General features: G+C 36.9%; 2 protein-coding genes across 3 annotated transcripts in view; one reads left to right on the forward strand and one right to left on the reverse strand.

Annotated features, from left to right (window-relative positions):
• Positions 1 to 18,139, reverse strand: part of wwp2 (WW domain containing E3 ubiquitin protein ligase 2) — a 129,596-nt gene extending 111,457 nt beyond the window's left edge. The window contains exons 1-2 of one of the 2 annotated variants that reach the window (XR_007263762.1): positions 17,948 to 18,060; positions 11,356 to 11,440 (exon numbers count right to left, since the gene is read on the reverse strand). Coding sequence is in view for 1 of the 2 variants with exons in the window: in XM_048605723.1 (XP_048461680.1) it covers positions 11,356 to 11,440; positions 17,948 to 17,957 (95 nt within the window). In the remaining variant the exon portion in view is untranslated. Of the gene's footprint in view, positions 1 to 11,355; positions 11,441 to 17,947 lie in introns of both variants that reach the window. The other variant, XM_048605723.1, reaches the window with a different exon arrangement.
• Positions 1 to 18,679, forward strand: part of dhx38 (DEAH (Asp-Glu-Ala-His) box polypeptide 38) — a 210,461-nt gene that overhangs the window by 153,654 nt on the left and 38,128 nt on the right. The window lies entirely within an intron of this gene.

Below are 18,679 nucleotides of genomic sequence, written 5' to 3' on the forward strand. Positions count from 1 at the left end.
TGCAAAAGTACAGAAAAGGTCAGCGAATGATAACTTATCCACCAATTACTTCTTCTTTGGCAATGACTAAGTGGTTCTTCTGTGCAGTAGCACAGCCAATATTAGTACTAAGTTGCCACAGTAAAAAAACACAAGGCAATTCACGTTGTATAACACTGCATGCTAGAGCTATAAAACGTCTTTGGAAGAACGTTAAGAAACGATCAGCAGAAATGTTGGTCACATTTCAAAAATAAGAGCAATAGATCAAGACGAGACCAAGTCCTCTTCAAATGAAGAGAATGGCAGCACCAATGGAATTTTTTTTCATTACAATGGTTATAGGTTGATTTTGGTATAAGTGTTAAAAATTACAAGTGGATAGGGGTCTTCTTTAGACAGAGAGAGAGAGAGAGAGACAACAGTTAGTGGTTTAACCTGAGGGTCACCATTTCTCAGGCGAGAAAGCGAGTCCTTCATGGTAACTTCAGTCTGTGCAGGAATAACACTAGCGCTGTTGGTAGCATTCTGCATAGAACAAGACTGTTACCAATGCAGAGAGAGGATCTTAGATTAAATGGAAAAGATTAAGAGCAGGGAGAGTTTTTTTTAAAATCATGGAGATTTGAAGGATGAAGGCAGACAGGGACTTTCAAACAGGGCAGGCACATGGTATTAGGACTGCTACTTTTGTAGGGGATACATGAAAACACACATTAGTTGGACTTATTACTTTGTTGAAGTTTCTAACTAGTTCAAGGTTAAATGAAACAAATTGTAACATATCAAAAAGATAATAGGGGAAAGTGCTAGTATTTTATGGATGTACCTCGTGAATCTGGCTTTAGCCCTTTCACATGAATTTAAGTATTGTAAATTATTAGTTCATGTAAAACACTAATTTCCATTTCTGTCCATATTAGTAAAGAAAGCAAAACAAGAATTCCAATCAGAAGTTTTTTTCTTTACCATCAAATGGTAACTGTACTGGATTAATACAGCAGACATGAAACTTGTTCCATAGTTAGAAAAAAATATTTCTGCTAAAAGTGATAAAACCAGATTCAATCGTAATTTTCCAAAGGGGCTAAATTTAAAAAGGAAATGTTTGCAAGATTATGGGGAAGGAGAAGGAGGTGCAATTAACTGGTGGCTTTTTCCAAGGGCTGATACAACCCATGATAGAATGCAAAGACTCCTTCTGTACTGCATAGTTTATGACAGAAGGATAAACTGTACAGCTGAAGATCAACCTGGTGAGCTCATCAAATGGGCATCATACGTACATCAATGATTATCAAAAACAATTAATCAGGATGATGAAGATAATGCATTCATTGAAGAGAGCAAGATGACAGTCTGAAGCAGAGAGAAGGTTGTGCCTGACACATTAGTGTGAAGTGTTATGAATTGCAAACATAACAAAATTATCAGTGTAGGTTTATGGCATATTCCTCATGCGAAAATAACTGAGTGCTTTCTTAAATGCAAAGAAGGATATTTACCAAGTTTTAAAAAAAAGTCCAGAAGCAGCTGAAAGGGTTTTGAAGGCAGAGTTTGAGGTATCAAGACTTAAGTGGTTTGGGCCTAAAATTAGAGTTAAGGACATTGATCACCGATAAACATAGGTACAGGGAACCATAGCCCCCAGCTGCTTCTCTAACACTTTTGGTTGCCCTTCAAATATTCACTCATGTGATCCAGAAATCAACAGTTTTTTCAAACAAGTATGCACACCCATTACCTAGGACTGCAGCAGTCATTTGGATACAGGATAAATAATACAGATTGGATAGATTTAAGCACATTTGAGGAAGATTTTGGTGTTGACAATGAAAGACTAGCATAGATTTTCTGGGGGCACAGGGAATCAAAGCATTTTAGGAACAATGTGATGTGACAACTGTGAAAGATTTTATATCAGACAGGGCTTAACCCTCAAATGGGATATAAAGCTGGAGCAAGCTATAAAGTTGGCTTAGGAGGAATACATTTGAGGGATTTAGCTGCTTTGACATACAACAGCAACAGTGAAGATCAGCAAGCACAGGTAATGTGAGAACAGGATTGGGAATTTGAGTTTTAAACATGTTTAGGTTTATGGATGAAGTAGAGCAGATTGAGTCCAGACATCGTGAAAGCATAGGTGTGAATTAAGTGACACTGGGCGTTAGGCAGGAGAAGATGGTAGAAGAATCAAACAGTCTTTGTGATCAAGAGGATGTAGGATTTGAAACTCCACAGTCCAAGCTCATGGTGAAGGATGAAAATGACAATTACCAAGGAGTAGAGTTTAAGACAGCTGCCAAAAATTTTCCTAAAGTGCAGATAGAACATTTGTTGTTAGAATCGAGCCTGAAGTCTTGAATTTCATAGAGTCAGGCCAATTCCAGAGCCCTGTAAATAGCAGGCAGGTTCTGGATATCTAAGTCCAGATCTCATTTATCACAGGCTCCCATTTTTGCCAGCAGAAAGAAACTAGTGGCAAGGAATCATACAGGACGGAAACCTAAATTCAGCAGCACCTTTTCAAAATTAGTCCAGAGTTCAACCAGATCCTTTTTTTTTTGCTGTTCCAAGACTTGTGCCCTGCAGCTTTGAAGTCACAAATTTATACAGCAGACATAATGAAATTTGAAGAACAGATAAGAGCTCTTAAATGCCAGGATCCAAAGTTATTCAAATACCTAACTTTTTACACATGAAAACTAAACAAACTATAGTGGCTTGAGTGAAATCAAATCTTAGCATCACAATCAATGCTTTCCAACCATCTGGTGTAGCTTAGAAAAACATATCGTCTGTTCATCTAATTTCAACAGTTTATTCTTCACAATTCCTGAGGGCTGTTATTATAGATGATCACATTATGAATGCTTGGTTGGGTTTCAAAAGGACCATGAGTATTCAGCTCAGCTGATTTGAGAGGTGGGGAACTGAATTCACATTTCATTCTTAGTTTTAGGAGGCTAAAGACTTGGCAGTTTCTGATGCGGTTACTGAATAGAAGTTTGCCGGTATTTGAGCACGAGAATGGGTTTAATGAATGAATCTTCTTTCAGTATCAAGTGTGTCTGAATGACAACACTTACAGAAGTTTAATTTTCTTTTCATCTTCACATGGCTCCTTAGGCCGAGGTGGGTGCCTATGAAGTGACATGAGTGGAGGCAATAATGTGGCATAGGGTAAGCTGTCAAAAGGTGGCATTATAGTTTGAGATGGAAGCAAGGGCTATAGGGCCTAACAACCTTCTATGTAACTGGGCTAAAGTTTCAGTTAACAGAATTGTACTTTCTAACCAGGCTGTCTAGGCATAGAAACATAGAAAACAGGAGCAGGATTAGGCTATTCAGCCCTTTGAGTCTGCTCCACCATTCAGTATGATTATGGCTGATCATTCAATTCAGTACCCTGTCTCTGCTTTCTCCCCATACCCTTTGATCCCTTTAAGAACTCAGAACTATATCTAACTCCACCATGAAAACATTCAATGTTTTGGCCTCAACTGCTTTGTGTGGCAGAAAATTCCATAGACTGTTTGGGTGAAGATATTTCTCATTTCATTGGCCTCAGTGGCAGCCTCTGAATAGAGGTCTGACTTGGTTATGCTCCCGCTCCCCACTGTTGGGTCCAAAATCATGCATGCAGGAATCCTTTCCATGGAGACAGGTCCGTCAAGTCAGGAGATCTTCTGACTGAAGGTTTTTGCCAACCGTCAGGCAGTCTGACGGCATAGAAGTGATTATGAAAGTGGTGCAGAAATAGAACTGCTGTGTTTAGCATACTTCTGGAAGCTGATCAAGACGATTTTTCATTACATGCTTTCTCTCTACATTAACAGTTTCTGATCAAAAAGCCCCATCACTGAGATGCACTTACAATCACTTTACTAAGCACATATTGCTCATGCAGTCAAAAAATGTCTTTGAAAAGCGAATGGAAATATCAATTTTTGAGCAGCACCTTTATTTTCTCCTTTTAATTTAAATCTTTATGACTGGTCAACACAATGAATGACAATACAGGAAAAGATTCTACACTGTGTTGCTGCATACACTATTCAAATGGATGTATTTTAAACACAAGACTACATAAACTTATACAGATAGCTTCCAAGATGGCTCCAAGGATAGACACATGATTTATATTGGCAATGGTAATAACGTATATAGATCATGGAGTTCATAAATGGAGATATATATATATGGCATTGTTAAGCCTATTTAAACCATTAATTCAGGACCACATGGAGCAAATTTAAGTATAGCATTCCGGGAAGGAAGTAGAGGTTTTAGAAAGGACACAGAACAGATTTACAAGGATGGAACCAGGGATGAGGAATTACAGCTATATTGATTAAGTGGGAAAAGTTGGGGTTGTGCTTCTATGAGATAACGAAGAAGAGCATCCTCTACCAAGAGGATGTTCAAAAGCAAATGTGATTGAGGTATTCAAAATTATGAACAGTTTAGATAAAGTAAAGCAAAATTGTTTCTAATGGTTGAAAGGTTGATAATCAGAGGACATAGATTTAAGGGGATTAGTCAGAGAACTAGAAGCAACATGTAGAAAACTATTTTCAATAATAACTATGTAGGATTTGGAATGCATAAATTGATATTATGTTGGCTGGGGATTCAATGGTAGACTTAAAGGAAATTGGATAAATATTTGAAGAAAAATATTACAGGGATATGGGCAAAGGACAAGGGATTGCCACTCTTTAGAAAAAGTCAGCACAGACTCAATGGGCCAAGCTGATTCCTTCTATGCTATTCTGTTCTCTGAATGTCCTGCAGTTAAATCACACACTCATTTTTGCACAATGCTGCCACGTTTTGCACAAATGTTACTTTGTACTAGGAACCCAAAGTCCAGGAAATCAGAATCATACTGCTGAAAGCTATTTGTCCTAATGGTACAGCATCATCAGTTCTGGTTGAGGGAATTTGGGGGGTGTCATTTTCACTTTATGACTCAAAGGAAACAGCCTCCCAAAGGCAGGCAGGAAAAATACCTGCTTACCATAGAAATTTGTTCATGCCTTTAATCTATTTTTATTTAAATATTTTATCCCCTTTAAACCCCAAGTAATGCTTCAGATAACCCCAATTTTCTCTTCAACAAGAAGAGAGATTTTGCCTTACACTTCACAAACAAAGCCACCACTGATGGTCTACAGCAAAATCAATCAATTGGAAGATGGTTTAAAATCGGGCCAGGTAACATTCTCATTTTCCTGCTTAATGAGGCACAGCCTCCTGTTGCGTAAGGAGCACATCTAGCTGCTGGAACTGACCGATTTGTTGGAACTAAATCTGAATAACTATTGAGCTTCATATATAAGCTGGCTTTTCTGAAAGCAAGTCCAATACTCTATTCAATACACAACCATGCTGCCATATGTCTAACTTTGTTTTTATTCTCGGTTGTCCCACTTGCTCGTGTTGCTATATATCCTGTTTAAATTCAATGACACTGACTTTTAATCAATCTGTCTGCTGTTGACTAATTTCAAAGTCGAATGAACACCATCACTTTAACGGAATCTAGTGATCCTACACAAAGCATCCTTGTAGCTACAGATTTAAAAAATAAATTATTCAACTAAGTAGCATGAAACATGTATACATTACTATGAGATACTCTATATCTATCTGCATAACCAAACAGCTAACCACTTCCATACATGGTATCTAAAAATGTGTATAATTAATTGCACATGATTGCAGGTTACCACCCTTCCCCATTTGTTAACCTGTAAATTAATAAAGTACACAATGAAAAAGGTGGGGCAAAAGTTGTGAGATTAAATGAAAATATTCTTTTAACTTTCCAATATTTTTACTTCGCTTTGTCCAACAAAAGCTCCCCAGAGATACAGCACTGTGAGATTTCCAGTGCTGGTTTTAATCAATGGCTAACAACTTAATCACTGCAGTCATACATGTGTTTGCTTTTTAGCAAATGTAATGAACCACTGCAGTTAAATTGCTAAGAAAACAATGAGGTATTTGTTAATTCTGGGGTGTGCCACAATGTCTGTCAAGTTACCCAGACTCTGATTTTAGCTATTTAAAAATAGGGAACATAGCAGAATCAAAAAAAATTAAACATCAGATTATAAGTATTAGACAAAGAAGTATTATCAGATGCAAGATAAATTATGCAATAATTTTTAATGAATTTTTTGAAGAAGTTGCAAAATATTGCTGTCCAATAACTCTCATTGGTATTTTTTTTTACAGGCAGTATTCAAGAAATCCACACAGCCAAAACATAATTCCATTTACAATGTATACCACAAAACAATAAATACCAGCAATTCTATTATAATATTGATTTTACCATGGTAACCTATATGTGAACCTATAATTGCAACAAACCAATATCTTTAATTGCTCCAATAGCTTGTCTCAAATAATAAAACATTCTGGACAACACTAAATTCTCACCTGTTGACTTAGGATATTTTCGCATCCGTACAAATATATTTCCAGTGGGAGAAGATGGCAAGACAGCTGTCGAACTTAGGCAACACCTTTCACCTCAGGACATGCTGAAATGCTTCGCAGTCAAAGAATTACATTCAAAGCATAGTCATTGCTCCAATGTGAAGAAACACAGCAACTAATTTTGCACACCAAGGACACACAAATAGTAAGGAGATTAACGATCAGATCATCTGTAGTGTTGGCTGAAGAGTAAATCTTGGCCAGAGCACTTTGAAAACTGCCCTGCTCTTCTTGAATAGTACCATGGGATTTTTTACGTCTACATAAGGCAGCTGAAGATACTTTGATTTAACTTCAGCTTCAATAGAATAAAATGAAAAGGTGATAAGCCAACACCAGTCATGCATGTGTCCCTAGAAGCCAGTAAGACAATGACACTGGAAGAGATGTTGGAAGCAGTTTAGCTTCTTAAAGGCATTTGTCACAAGGCAAGTAATTTCTATTTTGGGTTGTGCAATGGAAGGAGAACATGAGAAATGGGGCAACTAAAAAATCTGGTTTCACATTTAAATTAGCTTGTCACACTGAATGAAATTAGATTTTACATGAGAAAGGTAAACTTATATCTGCACAATAATGTTAAAATAGAAAATGTCCCAAAATGCTTACATAAAAAGTCACAGTTCTATGTGACTGCAATAACTGCTGTTTTAAAGGGAACAATAAAAGCAGAAGATATAGGAGAAGAATTAGACCATTCGGCCCACAATGATTTAGTACTGTGCTGCCAATTAATACTTAATGTATAATAAGTGCATTAATTAAGTGTTGTCAAGGGAACTGAAGGAAATATTGTCATTCCAAGTAGTTTCAGAAAAATCTGCCAAATTCTACAACAGCTTTAAGGATTCTGCCTCAGCAGCTTTGTCTTCAGTATCAGATCACCAGGCTAATGAAGATTACAGCCCTCTTGTCTGGTGCTGGATCACAGAACTTAGTTTAGTCAGACATGTCTCACTTTCCTTTTGAAAATATTGCAGAAAGTAACAAATATCCAGACAGAACACGTCATGGACTCTGTTACAATACAGCTTTTCTTGGCTAGAGAATATGCTAAATCTTTTCTAAATCGAAGAAATGTCAAATCTCAAAAAGAGAAAATAAAAAGAAAAAACAAAGCTTAGAACTTAACACCATTATCATTTGTGAAATTTCTTCTGAATTTTACATTTGGGCTTTTGTTTGCATCCCATAATTCATGACACTTTCTTCCACTCTACAGATCTCCCAAGTGCTGCTCCCAATTTTTGAACCTGCGCTTAAGAGATTGGCTCACTGACTGAAGTGTGAAAGGGTTACTGAGCAAATATCAGCAACTTATCACAAGGAAGATTCTTGTTTCTCTCCACTAAAAATGCAGCAATTAAGTAAATTAACCAACATAATTGTGCTCCAGTTTTATTTTAAGCTGATTATTTTGATAAAACCCGCTTTACTTTAAAACTATAATTATTTTTAACACTATATGTCTGTATGTATTTCAGAGCAATTTCCTCGTCTCCTGATAATTTCATGCCTCTCCCTCTCAAGAGTCCTTCCTTGAATGCACTGACTTACTGAAGCAGAAACAGTTTTGTAAGCTTTGAGCACCCCTAAGTATCTCAAAATTGCAATGCCTAATTAAATATATATTTCGAAACGGGATTCAGACACAGGCGAGTTTTACATTCAAGTCCAACCCTCACTTCTCCAAACGTTCTAATACAATTACTTCCAACAGGAATCACAAGCAGCAACTCAGCTTGATGTATTCTCCTTATTCCAAAAAGGAGCCCCCAAATGTAGCACCCTAATTATCAAAAATGAAAAAAATTCCATTTACAGCTTAGTAAGTATTTTTGTTTTTAAATGCAGTTACAGTTGAAATATCAGACTAGCCAGTATTAGCCAACTAACACAACAAAGACCAGACTTGGCCAATCTGGATGGTTCAGATCAAGGTCAGATAGAAAAATCGCAGGATCCTCAACTCCGCTACACCAATCAAACTACCCCACCAACAATTAATTATGCACTCTGTTGTGCGGAAGAACAAAATAGATGTTGGCTCCAACATGCAAATTGTTCAAAATACCTTTCACCATGGGACTCAAACAGTGTTGAATATTTTAGCATATGGAACGGGTCTTAACAACAGCATAGCACCTTAGGGTATAGTTACTCTGGGTGAAGTCCCCCATGAGTACAGGAGGAGAAAGTGTTCAACATCTCATTCCCAGTCTCATCCACTTGAAGACCATGTTGAAAGTCGAGGCACATGGTGCAAGCGGTTGTCCCAGTGTTTAATTGTCACACATTGAGGACAATGTGCACCCCAAGTTTTCATTCAAATTTCACCAGACAAGGCTCCCCTCCAGCACCAACGGGTCTAGAAATGTTTCCTTCCTCACAAGTTTCAGAGGAAATCATTGCAAAGGTGAAACATAAGAGCAAATTGCATTGTAACTCCCTCATGACAGAGTCAGTGAAGGTACTAGACTGCACTCAATTGAGCTGCACTGGTCAGAAAGATCCCATCAGATTCTATGCTGAATTATCTCATCATCACTAGACAGCTGGTTGATGCTTCACAAATGGGTGTGAATCCTTCTCTCCCACCTACATGTGCACGACCAACAAGGGCAAAGAATCCTTGCCTGAAAGCTATCCAGTGGCAGGCAATACTCAGGTGTGGTAATAGGCAAGGTAGGAGAGCTGTGAGGCAGGACATGGGGGTCAGGCCACACTATGTCAACTCAACTCAACTCAATCATGGTCTTTTATCTCCACAGATTTTTAAAGGTTGTGTTTGTGATTTTCTGGGCTAGACATTATTTAAAGAAGGCAATGTCTCTAGACAGTATTGCAGAGGCAAAAACAGAAATTGCTGGAAAAGCTCAGCAGATCTGGCAGCATCTCTGAAGAGAAATCAGAGTTAAAGTTTCGGGTCCGGTGACCCTTCCTCCGAACTGAGTTTCTGATATACAGCATCTGCAGTTCTTTTGGTTTTTAATTAGTATTACAGAGGCAGTGCTTTAACATGAATACCATGCATTCCAGGTCTGAAGAAAGCACTTGCTGTGTCATCAACCTCTATGACAAAACCTGCCATTTTTCCCCAATAAACCAAACTCTCTTCACACTCGGTGAGAATGAAGGGACAGGAAATCTGGCACGTCAAAGAATCAAAAAATTGCTACAGTGCAGAAGGAGGTGACTTGGGTCATCACGTCTGCACTGGCTCTCTGAGCATTTCAATTTGGTGCCAATCTCCTCTGATTCTCAATCCTTTTTTGAACAGGATTTATTTTTCCCTATCAATTCAATCGAGACACCTCATGATTTTGAAAACTTTCATCAAATCTCCTCATACTCTTCCTCTCCAACAAAAATACTCCCAACTTATCCAATCTTTCCTCATAACTGAACCTTGTAAAACTCTTCTGTACTCTGTCCTTCCCATAGTGTGGTGCCCAGAACTGTCTTCAACATCCCAACTAAAGTCTAACCAGTGTCTTATCATCAGAACTTCTTACTCTTCTATTCTTGGCTCCTTTAATGAAATCCAGCATACTGTAGACATTAACAGTTCTCTCTACCTGTCCAACCACTTTTAATGACTTACGTACATGCAGGTCTCCCTGCTCCTGCACATATCAGAATTAATGTGGTTTGTTTTATACTGTGCCTTTATGTTCTTTGTAACAAAGTGCATCACCTCACACTTCTCCACATAGAACTTCATTTGCCACCTATCTGTCCACAGCAGCAATCTGTCAATACCCTTTTCAAATTTTACACTGTTCTCCCCACAGTTGATAATTCTCTCAATTTTTGTGTTTTATCTGGCCAATAATTGCATTTCTCCTGTCAGCATCCAAAGCAGCCAATCTGGCACTCAGACTATCCCAATTGACAGGTTTCTCGGTCATCAATGCTTGCCGTTGTTCTGGATAAGATCTGAGCTGTGGGTTCAGTGGTTTGCACCATGTGCAAGCCCTGTCTGAGGCTCTAGTTGAGGCACACCATTAAATAAACCTGATTAGCTCATCACAAGCAGAGGGTTTTCCCTTTTCAACACTTTTACTGTATTCGACACAAATGTTATAGTGTCCCAGCTTCTGATTTGAATCTTATTCAGAAAAAATGCTGCTTGATCAATGCATAATATTGCAACATAATATTTAAAACAATATAGCTCATATACTTCCACACAATAATAAATGTCTCAAAACAAATGTATTTCAGGCAGGATTTTAAACCAGCCAGTATCAAATGCCTGCACTATGTTGTACTATAGTGTGCGTGATAATACTTATTTCTGCAGAGCTCAAATTATGTAGTTAGAAATAATATATCAGTAATATAGTCTAGTAAATTTACAAATAGTTGATCTGGATTATTAAATCCATCTAATATTAAAGCAAATCAACCCAAGTGATCAATCTCATTTTTAACTTTCCATAATTTTTGAACAAACAAAACTTTTAAACCAAGTGAAAAATAGAGAAGACCAATATTTAGCTTTCTCTAATAGCTTAATACCTTAGTTCCAAAAATATTTAATTGCTGAAAGAAAAAACAAACTCTATGCAGTGCATCAGGATATGAATAGGTTTCTGGTACACATTATCAAAAAGTACTGAACTCTTGTGCTACATATGCAATTCCCAAATAACTGCAAAGATAATACTGCAAAAGGCACTTTAAACAAAATAATTATTCTGCTGTAGCCAACAGGAAAATAATTCAGCACTTGTCTAAAATCCTGCACTCCAAACTTGGCTATATAATTCAAACCCCAGAATCTTAATAGATTAATAACGTGTAGTAGATAAAGCTCTGTTGAAAAGCAGTGTTTTGAATAATTCCATCTCTTACCTCACTCTGTCTGGAGAAACACTAGTACAGGAGGGTGAACATTGTGAATCATCAGCTTGGTGAATTCTACCATTCTGCTGAAATTCTATAGAAGAAACACAGAGAGATAAAAACTAGCAGACATAACAACGAGTTCATCATAACATTGGCGAAGAGCCTGTCTTCTCGACGCAAAATAGCTTGAAATATATAACTACGAATCGGCTCAGAACTGATTCAGATGGACTCAATTTTGTTCAATCTGTACGTTTCTTTTCCAACTTTTTAACCATGAAATATACCATGGACAAAAAGAGCAGCCAGACTTACTACCTCAATGCAAGTTGTACTTAAGGCCACTAACTTATACCCTTGAGGTGATCTCATAAAAAACATACCAGCTCCATGTAAAATTTACCCATAATCTCGTGAACAAGCATACATACCAGGTTTAACAAATCAAACAAAAGTTAATGGAGACATGAAATATAAGAATGTGAGCAGTCAAAAGTACTATTTAATTTGTTGTTGGATTGACAAATTTCACAAGTAACCGTGATCATGCAAGGAGTTAAGTATGCAGTCAGACATTTTCCGTATGAGTGTTCAAAGTTCCTACTGCCAAGGTTGATGTCTTAAATATGTAAAAAAAACTTGTGCTTATAATTTTCAACACTTACAAGTTTCAATCTAAATGCCTAATTTCTGATCAACTATACCTAAATTTTACTAATTAGACAACTCAAGATGCAAACTAAAACTTTAAAAGTGCTCCACAGCAAATTCAAAACAAAGATTCTATCATTATAGAGAACATTTCAAGCAGACATACAGCCAATTAAAATGTATTCATATGCCTTGCAAATCATTTATCAAAAATACTGAATACCTGGCATCAATTAAGAATTATCAAAGAATGCTGTTTCCATTATAAAATTTTAGTGAGCTTAATTCCTGAGATTAGATTAGTCACAGTGTCAAACATTGGCATTTGTTGTTTTTCTAAAGCTATTCATATTTTTTGCTTTATGTGGGGTCCTTTTTTGAACCGATAGCATCTGATTGAGAGATGATGTTGACAAAAAAATTGTGATAGCATCACTGTCAGCTAAGCTCAAGCCTCTTCATAATCAACTGTAAACTGAAATCATTAACTGGCTCCAGGTTATTTTGTGCATGAAGCTTACTGAGTACCCCACAACAAGAGAAGAAGCTGACAGCATATATTCTACAGCATGGTAGCACTTTCATGCCAGTTTTTTTTTTCCAAATTATTCATCAATTTATGCATTAGGAAAATTATAAAATTTCCAAACAAAACCTTTGAGAATTTTGCTCTATATAAATTGCTGAAAAAAGGAAACCTGCTGTCAAAGCTTTACATTTGGCACTCATCAATATAGAATTGCAAGAATATCTAATCTGAAAAGGCACAACAATTTATATTGCATGAGAAAAGGGTGCTGATTGGTTGACAATTGAACGCTCAGCAGTACAGCATTTGCCATGGAGAATACACCGGGGAACAGTCAACTGCCAAGATTTTTTAAAATTTAAACTACGCAAGTTGACTCTGATTGCATCAGAAAATGTCTGGACCAAAGCATTTATTTGGTTGAAAAAGGCACTGTGCATGGATCTATTCTTTCTGTTCACAAAGGACAGCACCCAGTATGTGAACATATGTAACTTCCGGAAAACTTATGGTAACCCACACTGAGAGTCCATTGACAGTCTTAAATTGGTCAGAAGTGCAATTCTTAGCATAAGCAATTTTTTTTTGATTAATAGTAGCATGAAAATGTCTAATAGCTTCACCTATTGCTCACAATTTTGAGACAACTTGCCCTTCCAAGGTGATCTGAGGTCAACTAGGTACTTTTCAGGACAGTAAGTTGCTGCCTTAGGCCCAATCCTAAATTTGCAGGATAAATAGCAAGCAATGATCTGATTAGGGTAGCCACTTTCCCTCAAGATTGCTCTGATGCACCCTTGTGCAGCATTAAGCTTGCATGGTAAGCAAATGGCTCTGGCCCCTGAAAAGTACTCAGTTTACCTTGGGTTTGAACAACAGACAAAGATAACCATTTGCACTGCTACTATACAGTGGCAACATGAGTACAGTTCTCCAATAACAGGCTGTCAAGACAAAAAGGTGTTCTGCCTACCACACAAATGACAAGTGAGGTATGTGAATTCCAGTGCCAGTATGATTCTATGTATGAAGGCCATACATACCAACTGCTGGTGGATTGAAACCAACAGTATATCACTATATCCCTTTAGCTGATGCTAACGTGCCTGCTTTGAACTTGAACAAAAGCTTAGTAGTTCCCTGGAGTATTGTCCATGGCATCCTTTCTACTAATCAGAGTCTACATGCCATTGAGTCAGCACCTTTTCTCATACAGTATAAATTGTTACTGAGATTTGGTATTCTTGCAATTCTGTCCTAATAGTGCAAGAGGAAAACCTTTGACAGCACTACTCTACTCAATGCAAATTTTTCAACTTAAACCAGACTTTATCAGGGACTGGATATGAGCTGTCATCATTTAACGGAACAGTCAGATTTTGGTACGCTCATCTGTTAAATTGTGCAATCTTTAGAAGAAAGATACTTACGACAGCTTTCATTTTCCCCCCTACTTGGTAGATCAGTGACACGGACACTTGAGTTGATGTAAACTGCTCTATGAGCCAACACATGCTTGGAGATTAATCCATACTGTTGCTATGCATAAAATATCTGGACAGTTTGCTGAAATGGACTGATAACTGGCTGCAGTCAAGGTGGTCACGCATGGAACTTTGTTGGAATAATGGCAAGTTATTATTAAGGATACTAAAACAGCAGTTCTGAGGTTTTTCTTTTTCACATTATTCATTAATAATTTCAAATTTGGGATAGAGAGAAGGAATTGAATTTTGCCAACTGTGTCAAATTGAAAATGGTCAGGATTGCAAATGCTCAAAACTAGACTGATTGGGCACAAAAGGACGTGAACATATTGCAAAGTTAGGCTGAGTTATCGCAGATAAACTTCGCTGTTGCCTAGTGTCGTATGATTATGATGATGGGAATGCAGCATCAGAACTATGGCAAGATCAATCAAGATCACCTGTACTTCTCTTGACAGCTAGACAAGTCAATCCTGGAAATTGAGGGTAATAAATGCATATTTGGATTCCCCAAGCACTTTACAGGGTCTGGACACGCAATTGGTGAAAAAAGCAGTTCAGGCTTTGCGTCAGGCTTTAAGTAGTGAAGGGTGCATTCTGTTCTTTTGTGCGGCCATGACTGTCTCCACTCTGCCTGAACATTGCCATGTAAACACTGGAAATTCTTCAGACGACAAAAAGATAAATTCTAAAAAGTTGAATAAAAATGTTTATGGAGGGAGGGGCAGGGCCTGTCAAAAAGGGTAGATTTGAAAGAGGCCTTTAAATGTGGGAAAATCTGAAATTTTCAGCCTATACTTCGAAAGGCCCCACCATAAATATGAATGAAATTAATACAATGATGTCACAGCTGAATGACTGCCCGTTGTGTACGGGTTACTAGGCTGGAGATGGCTGGAGAAAGGGGACAAAATCATAAAATGACTACCCTGATCATAAGAAAAAAAAATAAAATTCAATATGCATTCAGCATATTGACAGTGAAAGCTGTGTGCTTTAGTTCACACCCTTTGAGAACCGATTGAAAGAATACTGCCCAAGTATCTTTCTCATTCTGGGTCTCTGAATGGTAGGTTGTTTCAGACTCAGAATCAGAAGCAACAATCTACATTTACATGATGCTGTAAGTATAGAAGAACATTCTAAGGTATTTCTCAGAAACCTTTTCAAAAAGTATTATACTAAACCATAATGAAACAAACGCGTTTTGGAAAGGTTTGAAAAGAAGAACAGCACAGAAATACTAAGGGAGAGAATCAAGAGTGGTGTCCAGGCAGGTAATGGCAGAACTGCAAATAGTACATGGATTTAAGGGGTGCAGATCCCAGTAAAGCCAGAGGAAGTGGAATGATTTAAATACCAAGATAAGAATTTTAATTATGTTCCAAGGACGGTGCAAATGACTGAGGGCAGGGATGATGAGAGAGTAGAATTAGGTTTGGTGCTTAGTGTGCAAAAATGTGAAGGTTATGAAGGATGGCGGTTGGGAGATCCGCTAGGAGAGTCACATTGAGGTGACAAAGACATGTACGGCTCTCATACCATGGAGCTACAATGGGTCGGAAGCAAGCAATTTTGTGGAAGTGGAAGTAGGCAGTATTAGTGATGACAAGCATGAGGTCAAAAGCTCAGCTTCGCATTGAATAACACACCGAGGCTGCAAACCATCTGCTTTTGCCTAAGACAGCTGATAAGGAGAAACAGACTTGGTGGCAAATGTATACACTTTGTGATAGTGACTATAGATATTAGTTATGGCTTTGACAATATTTAACTAGAGGAAAGTGCACTTCACCCAAACATTCATGTAAACAAATCATTCAAAGCTAGTACAAAATCCAAAAAGTAAATGAAATGATGGCCTTTTTCTAAAAGTGGTTGTCAAACAATAACAGGAAAATTTTAGTCATACAGAGTTTGGGTTGGTTTTCAGTTGATCTATAATGTTCAATTCTGGTCATCTAACCTCAGGAAAGATATTTTGTTTCTGAAGTGGTTACAGTGATAACAGGATTAAATTATCAAACAGATTACACAAACGTGTTTTCTATTCTCTTAAATTTAGAAGAGTGCTGAGTGAATTAATTGAATTAAATTAGAAGGGTTTCACAGTAGAGATTGAGAGAAACTAATTCTTCTGGTGGCAAAACCTCAAACCAGTGTTCATAATCTTTAAATGACAATTAAATCTTTGGAAGTACTTTTCATACAAACAGGACTGGAAATCTGGAAACTTGTTCCCACAGATGCTGTGGATTCCAGCTTAATTGGAATTAAAATTGATAGATTTTTGTTGGATAAGTGTATCAAGGAATATGCAAAAACATATAAATAGAGTTGGGGTACAGATATACCATGATCTAATTAAATGGTGGACCAAGCCCAAGGGTGAATTATTTCCTCCTGCTCCTATATAGTCCCAGTTGAAATATGAAGTTAATAAAACCACAGAAGTCTACAAATAGTGCCCAATGACTTATGAAGATTAAGCAGCCTGGGTTCAAAATTTCCTTTAAACAGCTTTGTCTTTCACAGAGCACAAATAAAACATTGCATACTCAGCACTGAAACATAAAATACAAGAGCGTACATTAAGAATCAATACTTTCTGATCTATTGCAATTACTGAATAACTACAAAAATCTCTTTTTAAATATGGTTAGAAATATTTTAATGTAATCCAAGTTGTAAAAGCATTCTAATCAAGATAATTTGAATAAATGTTTTAGAAATCATCTTCATAATTTTGTTAAACATAGCAAAACTATGAGCAGCATGCAAAGAAAATGAATTTACAGATGGACAAAGCAATTCACAAAGTCAACATCTCATCATCTTCCCTTGTGGTCAGAAAAAGAGGGGGCCCGGGCTTCAGGTTCTGCAGTGATCTCATCAACTTGTTGCTTAAGAAGAAATCTTAAGTATAATGTTTGCGTACACTTTTGCACTGTTTTTCAAACATTTCAATGTACTGTACCAGTTAAACTTAGTGGCGCTTCTTAGTTTGTTTACAAATTGTATTTATGCTCCAAATTTTTCATTGGATTTCTAACAAATTTAGTGCATTAATTCAACATGCAACCCCTATGAAATATTGTATGATACATTTCTAAACCCAAGAAAATATTTCCAGCCTCCAGGAATCAAGATGAAAAGAAGCTAACATTTGTCATGAGACATGTCATTAGGATGAATGAAATTATTCCTGGAATGAAATTAGAGAAACTGTGAATAACAGGTGACTAATTTACTAAAGGAAAACATGGCTCTCATTTGGCTTAAGTCATTCTTATACAGTGTTGCGATATGCTGACAATAAAAGTCAATTAAGTATATGCAAATATTTTTTAAAGATTAAAGAATTAGATGTTGCAAAACACCTAATTTTGATATATGACTGATGTGCCAATGCACTTAAAATTTTCCTGCATTTTTTCAGCCAACCTAAAATTAACTATCAATAAACACTAAGGTTAAAACCAAATGGAAATGATAAACATTAAACAAAATTTGACTGCTTGAAAACTAACTGCTTTGTACTATAACATACAAGGTAATACAGTAAGTTTACACAGAGTGTTCCATAGTGTACAAGTTGCTGTTATTATGTGCTAATAAACAAGACCCATATTTTAAGACAGTAATAAAACTATGGTCATCATTTTCAAAATCAATTTAAGACAAGCAACAGATAACACCTCAGACTTTGTGAAATTAAGTTATTAATAGAATCATGAAATGGAATTTTGCAATTCTAACAAGAAACAATTACTTTTGAAGAACAAACTTACCAGTTTTAATACTAACTATAAAAACACACATTCTCATTGAAGAGCTGCAAATCAATTAAGAGGCATTAAGTAATTTCTTATGTATGACCCACCACCCTCAATCCGAGTATCAGAATGAACCATGTGTGTGCAGTACTTACTTTCTGTCATGATGGTGCCATTAGGCAAATTTCCCAAGTCAACATTAAGGCCATCCAGGCAAACAGTCAATTCACCGCTGCACACAACACCACTTTTGTTTCCCACCTGAAGGTTCAAATTTAGCTGAATGTTCTCCACTGTGAACAAGAAAAAGTTAAGAGAAAAATGATTTGATTGAGTTTGTTATTTCTCTGCCACTCACAAGTGAAAAAATACCATGGGCAGTTTTCAGGTCACGAAGTTTCTGCAGACAAAGACCTTCTGTTAAAGTACACCTTAATTCAAAACTTTTAAGTGTAAGCCTGGATGCACAGAAACAGAGCTTTTCAAATGTTCCAATCTGTACTAACAAACATTGTGAGCAAGATGTTTTTAGTATTCCCTTTCTAAATCCAAGGATGGACAGAATGGTCCTGCTCCTGCTCCTGTTTTCTATGTTTCTATGATAAAGAGAATGGGATTGACTCTTTATTTATGGATTTTAAGAAAGTGCCTGACAAGCATCACAAAAGCTTGATAAGAGTTAAAGCTTATGGAATACCAAGGCCAGTATTCTGTTGCTTTAAAAATTTAGCTTAAGACAATAAGAACCAGGAGCAGGAGTAGATAATTCAGGTCCTTGAGCCTGCTTCATCATTTGATATGATCCTGGTTGATCTCAGTTCAGCTTCACTCCTCTTTCCTGCCCACTCTCCATACACTTTCAACCCATTACTAATTAAAATTGGTCT

The sequence above is a fragment of the Rhincodon typus genome, chromosome 15, assembly GCF_021869965.1.
Source record: "Rhincodon typus isolate 14 chromosome 15, sRhiTyp1.1, whole genome shotgun sequence".
NCBI classification, from domain to species: Eukaryota; Metazoa; Chordata; class Chondrichthyes; order Orectolobiformes; family Rhincodontidae; genus Rhincodon; species Rhincodon typus.